Source organism: Alligator mississippiensis, chromosome 1 (assembly GCF_030867095.1).
Source record: "Alligator mississippiensis isolate rAllMis1 chromosome 1, rAllMis1, whole genome shotgun sequence".
In the NCBI taxonomy this organism is placed as follows: Eukaryota; Metazoa; Chordata; order Crocodylia; family Alligatoridae; genus Alligator; species Alligator mississippiensis.
In genome coordinates, this window is record NC_081824.1 from 180,994,284 (window position 1) to 181,001,301 (window position 7,018).

At 49.5% G+C, this 7,018-nt stretch overlaps 1 protein-coding gene across 4 annotated transcripts in view; it reads left to right on the plus strand.

The window, feature by feature from the left end:
- Positions 1 to 6,307, plus strand: part of LOC132244850 (uncharacterized) — a 95,674-nt gene extending 89,367 nt beyond the window's left edge. For all 4 annotated transcript variants that reach the window (XM_059717467.1, XM_059717473.1, XM_059717463.1 and 1 more), the window contains one exon: positions 3,742 to 6,307. In XM_059717467.1, the coding sequence (XP_059573450.1) occupies positions 4,021 to 5,775 (1,755 nt within the window). In that variant the 5' untranslated portion in view covers positions 3,742 to 4,020 and the 3' untranslated portion in view covers positions 5,776 to 6,307. The remainder of the gene's footprint in view (positions 1 to 3,741) is intronic.
- Positions 6,308 to 7,018: the final 711 nt, after the last annotated feature.

Below are 7,018 nucleotides of genomic sequence, written 5' to 3' on the forward strand. Positions count from 1 at the left end.
TGTTGCACAAATTGCTAGTTTCGTGCCCCTGGAGGCTTAATCCAAATACCTCAAGGAGGGAGTCACACGCTCAGGCTAGGTCCGTTATAAGTTTATTGATTGCGCAATCGATTGACAAAGGGGTTAAGTAACCCAAAGCAGAGTCGACCCTGGGGTACGGTCCGGGGGTCTTTTATAGTTTACCTAAACAAAAAACCGTAGCATGCTGTGACCTATGCATTTATTGGCTGTTTTACACTTTCTACAAGCTTCTATTCAAGACATCACAGTTTCCATGATCATATCTAAGTTTCCACAGGATGTCAAAGTTCAAAGGTAGCTATGCTCAACTTATTATGGGATATGTTGCACCTGCGTGTTTTGCACAGGGGTACTGCAGTAAACTTGGTGCCCTTTAGTAACCCCCTGTCTTCGTGTAACTCTAGGTCACTGTGCTAGTTCTAAAAGTTAAGCAGGCCTTAACTTATATGCAGAATCTACTTGCAAGCCATACTGGATACAGAAGCACATTTGCCAAAATAAAGCATTAGGTCTAAAGTTAAGCATAAAATCTAGCATATTTGTACTAAATAGTGATGCTCACTATTGTACACATGCAATCTCTTACTACTACTCAGTAATTTGCTCTACTTGGCAGTTAATTTGCTACCAGCAAATGCAAGGAGCAAATTAACTGCTGAGTAATTGCTGTTCAGTAAGGCAAGTGTAGACAGACGAATGGGATTTGCTTGTGGTCAGCTGGGCAGTAGGGAGCAGGAGATTGCCCCTTGTCTCTGGGAGCTCCCTGCTGCCAAGGCAGGCTCCACCACTGGAGCCCAGATAGGGACAATGTCCCCCTGCCCTGGCAGCAGGGACCTCCCAGCCCCCACTCCACAGTCATGGAGCGGGGGCTGGGAGCTCCCTGAATGGAGAGTTTCCCGCCCAGCCTTGAACTGCCTGGGACCTGCTCCTGACTGAGACAGTTCCCAGCCTGCTCTGGGCTGCACAGGGAAGTCTACACATGCAGCCTGGAGTTAGCTGGGGGCTGTCCCGTCTGGGGCAGTCCCCAGCCAGCTACACATTGCACATGCAGACTTCTCTGTGCAGCTGGGGGCTGACTGGGAACTGTCCCAGTCAGGGGCAGGTCCAAGCCCTGCAGCTTTTTCCCAGCCCCATGCCCCAATCTGGTGATTGAGGCATGGGGCTTGGAAAGAGCTGCAGGGGAGGGACAGGTCTAAGACCCCTGCCTCGATCTGCTGGTGGGGCAGCTAGCAGCTCTTTCCAAGCCCCTTGCCCCCAGTTGGGGAGCTGGGGCTGGGAGTGCCTGGCTGCCAGGGCAGAGGGATATTGTCCCCACCTGGGCTGCACTACCAGAGCCTGCTCCATCAGCATGCAGCTCCAGGGGACAGGGAGCAATCTCCCAGCCACTGCCAGGAGCCCAGAGTTTCCCCTGGCTGCTGCAGGGGCTGGTGCAGGGCTGGAGGGGGTGAGAGTAGATTGCTGTCAGGAGCAGCAAATCTGCTTCCAAATGGGCACATGTGTAGATTACTCTGGAGTAAATCCAGCCAGCAGCATTTGCACATGTAGATGCACCCTAAAACTGTGAGACTGCTGGAGACCTTAATCCAGGAGGGTTACTAATAGGAACTGTGAGTTAGCTGTGAACTGGACTTTCTTATGTAGTCAGAGGGCTTGATTTTTGGTTATAGCTGGAGGGCTGAACTTTTCTGTTGTGATTTGGACTGGAGGTTTGGGATTGGGACTAAAGGGGAGGTCAGGAGGTCACAGGGGTGTCCAAGGGGCAGGCAACAGTTGTGGGGGAGTCCTGCCAGGGGCTAGGCCCCAAACCCCAGACCAGGCTTTTTCTTAAAGAAGAAAAGATGGGGGGTGGGGAGAAGGACTTGAGCACACTGATTGAGAAGGGTGGAATGAGGCCCTGGGGACCCATACCCTAAGAGGGGGGAGATCATAGCCTGAGAGAGGGGCCAGAGTCCCCCCCCTCCCCCCAGGCCCAGATCGGTGAGGAACCTAACTCAAGAAGGCTGAGAACCAGAGGAGCATAACCCAGGAGGGACTAGAAACAGGTCTGGGACCCATAGTCCCAAGTGTGGTGAGGATCAATAGGGCCAGGGAGTCCATAACCCAGGATGGGCAGAAAGCAGTTAAGAATGTAGGCACCTGAATGCCAGGAGGGAGGGAGGGGAGCTAATTAGCATGTGGCTCCTTTGTAGGGAGGAATCTAGAGTACATGCATGCTTCATAGAGTACGTGGCTGCATTGCCCAGCTCCTGTGGCCAGGCAGAGGCAGTGCAGGGTTTTCTCTGCCTTTGCAAAGGTTCCTGGGGGGGCACCATTCTGCTCACCACTCTACTTGCTCCCTTGCCTTCTGGGTGCACTGCTTGGTGTACTGCTTTCCTGCCCAGCTTCTGTGGCAGGGAGTGCAGTGCAGCGCTTCCCTTGCAGTGACATAGGCTCCCAGAAGGGGGAATCCTAGTGCCCCCTCAGATTTGGTGCCTGAAGTGGGTGCCTGCCTTATCCTGCCCCAATTACACTACTGTGGGTGCATCTACATGAGACATTTACTGCCCAGTAGACTAATTTGCTGTGCAGTAAATGTCTCAGCATCTCTGTGTGTGTCCCTCTTAGGCGGGAGTAAACTGATTTACTCTGCAGGAGGATAGTACTTGTAAATATAGTACTTGTACACCTGTTTAGGCCCCATCTGAGCCATAGTTTTACCTGGGTAGAGAACCCTTATGAGCACATGGACTGTCTCTACCTGCCCCCTGTTTCCAGTCCAGTAGCCCAGTAATCTTGCTTTGCTGTTTGGATCTTGCCAGCAGGCAACTCCAGAGACAAATTGTACCTGCCAGTCTCTCATTCTCTGCCTTGTTTTCATATATGCAATTATCTGCTCTTCCCTGTAAAAATTTGCAGGGGTGGTGGGTCGTACCTGGAGGGAAAGTGCTAATACCACGAGGCCTATTGAGAGAAATACTCCACCGACTGCATTCTTCCACTCACATGGGAGGAACCACGATGGGGGATTTGTTAACTCATCAGATGGTAGCCCCAGGCCTTTACCTGGAAGCCCAGAGAGTGGCCTCTCAGTGCCCGACCTGCCAAAAGGTGAATCCGAGGTCCGCGAAGACACCGGCCCCCATGGGAGGGAGACCTTGGGCCCAGTATCCTGGACAGGCTTGGCAGGTTGACTTCGCTGAACTGCCTAGATCTGGTCAGTACCAATACCTACTGGTACTTGTGGATCAACTGACTGGGTGGGTGGAAGCTTACCCCACCAGAACGGCTACTGCATCCACGGTGACACGAGTGCTACTTCACGAAATAATACCCAGATTTCTGTTGCCTGAATCTATTGAGTCAGATCAAGGTAGTCATTTTGTGGGGAAGATAGTACAGGAAGTGTCCAAAGCGTTAAATATCAAAGTGGAAGCTCCATACCCCATGGAGACCCCAGAGTTCAGGCCAGGTGGAGCGCATGAATAGAACACTGAAAGTTATGCTAACCAAAATAAGTATTGAAACTCATTTGAAATGGCCGCAGGCACTCCCATTGGCTTTAACTCGTATTCGTAGCACACCACGTAGGGGGATTAAATTGTCACCTTATGAACTGATGTTTGGTATGCCTCCCAGGGTCTTGCCAGCAGGATGGAGGGAACCAGTTACGATAGAATTAGGCAAATCCAAGATTTGGGAACATGTTATTGCCTTGCAGTCTGTTTTGTCTTCCCTACACAGGTTTGTGGCACCCTTCCAGAGCCTCCCGCTGGATACACCCATCCACAACTTTAAACCAGGTGACCAAGTCCTGGTACAGAGGTGGAAAAAGGATCCCCTCGCAGTACGGTGGGAAGGACCATTCCAGGTGTTGTTGACTACAAACACGGCTGTTCGTCTAGCAAACAACGACAAGTGGACTCATTGCTCAAGGATAAAGGCCTTTCGTCAAGAGGACGTCAACTCCCAGGGTGTAATCACTCCGGAAGCTGAGAACACCCGGGAACAAGAAGCCAGCCAATGGAAAAGCGAACCAGTAGGGGATTTAAAATTACGCTTGCAAAGATGTGGACCTTAACCTATTGGTTGACACTCTTGTCTCTTTTAGATACATCCAACCCAGCGGTTGTGTCTCACTGTTGCAAATGTGAGAAACGGGGCGACACTCTTCCCTTCACTGTGGCCTCCTACGAACAGGCTAAAAGGTCCTTAATTTCTAAAGCCTACTTATTTCCCATCTCTTACTGCTGCCCTCAGCAAGAGATTATGATAGAATTTGTAGTCACCATAGGCCACGGCCACAAAGTTAGGTGTGTCAAGATGAACCAGGCACTCTGGAAGGCAATCCTCAAATATCAACCTTCAAGTCTCCAGCCTGTTCCCAACAACCTAAGTGGCCCCCCAGTTATCGCCATTTCAAAACGTGGGGGACCACCTATAAACCCATGGGCGGGAAATTCCTGGGTAACCCTCCTCAGGGATTCGGCCCCGGCGTTAACCAATCACAGTTGCATTTTGTGTGCGCTTACTCCTACTTCTAGTGAGGAAGGAGTCCCCTTTGTACCCATCCCCCTCAATAAGACAGGCATACTATCGGATTGGGGCTTTGACCGTCAGTTCAATTTCTCCGGTCGGTACGATGGTTCAGAAAGACTTAGAGTGATAAAAAGTAGGGGCTCTGTATGTATTTCTCAAAAGGGAGGGGGATTCAAAGTAGGGGAATCAAAATGCCAAGATACTTGGACTTCTGCACAAGCGGCCCCTCGAGAGGGCCCCTGGAAATGTAGTAGTGCCTCATTCAATACACATAAAAATTGTGCCTGCCTATGGGCACTCTTCAACTACAACTTCCGATATTCCATTCGGGGTAAGCATACATTTGTTTGGCGGAACTGCTCCGTGTCTCTACTAAAAGGTACCCAAAGAGGTTCATTAACTTTAGATTTAATGTCCTCCCGCTCTAGTATCACCAATAAAGCCTGTGGGCTACGGTGGATTTGCGGGCAGTGGGCATATAGACAACTTCCCTCTAATTGGACTGGGACTTGTTATTTAGGAGCTTTGATTCCCGGTGTTTGGATGACACAGTCTACAGCCGCTGGTATTAAGACAATACCTCCCAATACTTACCGTGCTAAACGCAGCATTGATAACTCCTTCGAGAATATAGCCAAAGGTGGAAGCCAAAAATGGGGTGACGATGAATGGCCAGCAGAAAGGATTATTAAGTACTATGGTCCCGCAACTTGGGAACCGAACGTAGTTGGTAGAGAGCCCACGTACTTAACCAACCTCATCGTAAGACTCCAAGCCGTAGTAGAGATAGTTACCAACAAAACAGCCGCAGCCCTACGCCTGATCGGCGATCAGCTCACTCAGCTATGCACTACGGTACTACAAAACAGGTTAGCTCTTGACTATATACTGGCCAGTGAAGGACGAGTGTGCAAGAAGTTAAATTTGTCCGATTGCTGTGTCGAAATTGATGATAATGGGGAATTAATAAAAGCCTTGGCAGATGACATGGAAAAGGTAGCACACGTTCCGGTCCAAAAATGGAATGGGTGGAGATTTGATTGGTTTTTAAACTGGTTTCCCCAGCTTGGATGGTTAAAGGGGGGTATAATGGCTTTCTGTCTACTAATATCGGGGCTCTGTCTGCTTCCCTGTATATTACCCTGCATGATGTCCATTGTAAAACAAACTGCTCGGTCGGTCGCTAATCATGAAATGCTTATATGTTATCAGACGCTAGCCCTCACTGAGGATTCTTAAAATTTATAGAGCTAGAAAGCATCTTTGAGGGGGGAGTTGTAGTACAAATATGCTAGATTTTATGCTTAACTTTAGACCTAATGCTCTATTTTGGCAAATGTGCTTCTGTATCCAGTATGGCTTGCAAGTAGATTCTGCATATAAGTTAAGGCCTGCTTAACTTTTAGAACTAGCACAGTGACCTAGAGTTACATGAAGACAGGGGGCTACTAAAGGGCACCAAGTTTACCGCAGTACCCCTGTGCAAAACACGCAGGTGCAACATATCCCATAATAAGTTGAGCATAGCTACCTTTGAACTTTGACATCCTGTGGAAACTTAGATATGATCATGGAAACTGTGATGTCTTGAATAGAAGCTTGTAGAAAGTGTAAAACAGCCAATAAATGCATAGGTCACAGCATGCCACGGTTTTTTGTTTAGGTAAGCTATAAAAGACCCCCGGACCGTACCCCGGGGTCGACTCTGCTTTGGGTTACTTAACCCCTTTGTCGATCGATTGCGCAATCAATAAACTTATAACGGACCTAGCCTGAGCGTGTGACTCCCTCCTTGAGGTATTTGGATTAAGCCTCCAGGGGCACAAAACTAGCAATTTGTGCAACACTATGTAGTAATTTGCTCTACTGCACAGTAAAGTGTCTTGTGTAGATGTGCCCTTAGTGTAAGGCGCAAGGCCTCTTTCATTGGCAGCATATCAGCTGGGATTCCTCAGGCAGCTTCCCAGGCACAGTCACCACAAAGGGGCTGTCTCCCTGTCAGCCTACAGAGACAGACTGCCTCCTGGTAGCCCTGAGCTTTGTATACCTCCTAAGTCCTGCCCCTTCAGGTCATGCAGCTGTCTCTGCCCCCTGCAGGGCTGATTCATCAGGACCTGCCAGCTAGTTGCTATGGGAGCCAACAAGTACAGCTGCAGCGGTTTCCTTGTTGCTGGGTTAGGCTGTGCTCTATTGCCTTGCTGCAGCAGGGCCACACCTGCACTAAGCTCTCCTATGGCTTCTAATTGCCTACCTTTCTACAGCCAGCTCACTCCGGACAGTGTTCCCTTGCCTAGCAGATGTTCTCCTCTTCCTTAGAGACCAGCCCTCTGCCCAGGTAACAGGGCTTCCCTGGTGCCTACTTCTGTACAGCTACCCTCTATTTGGCTGCTTGGACTCTTATCCGTTGCAAGATTTTCCCTTAAAGTAATGAGATCATTAGTCTCTCTGTTATACCCCCAATCATAACTGAAACGGGGTGTTC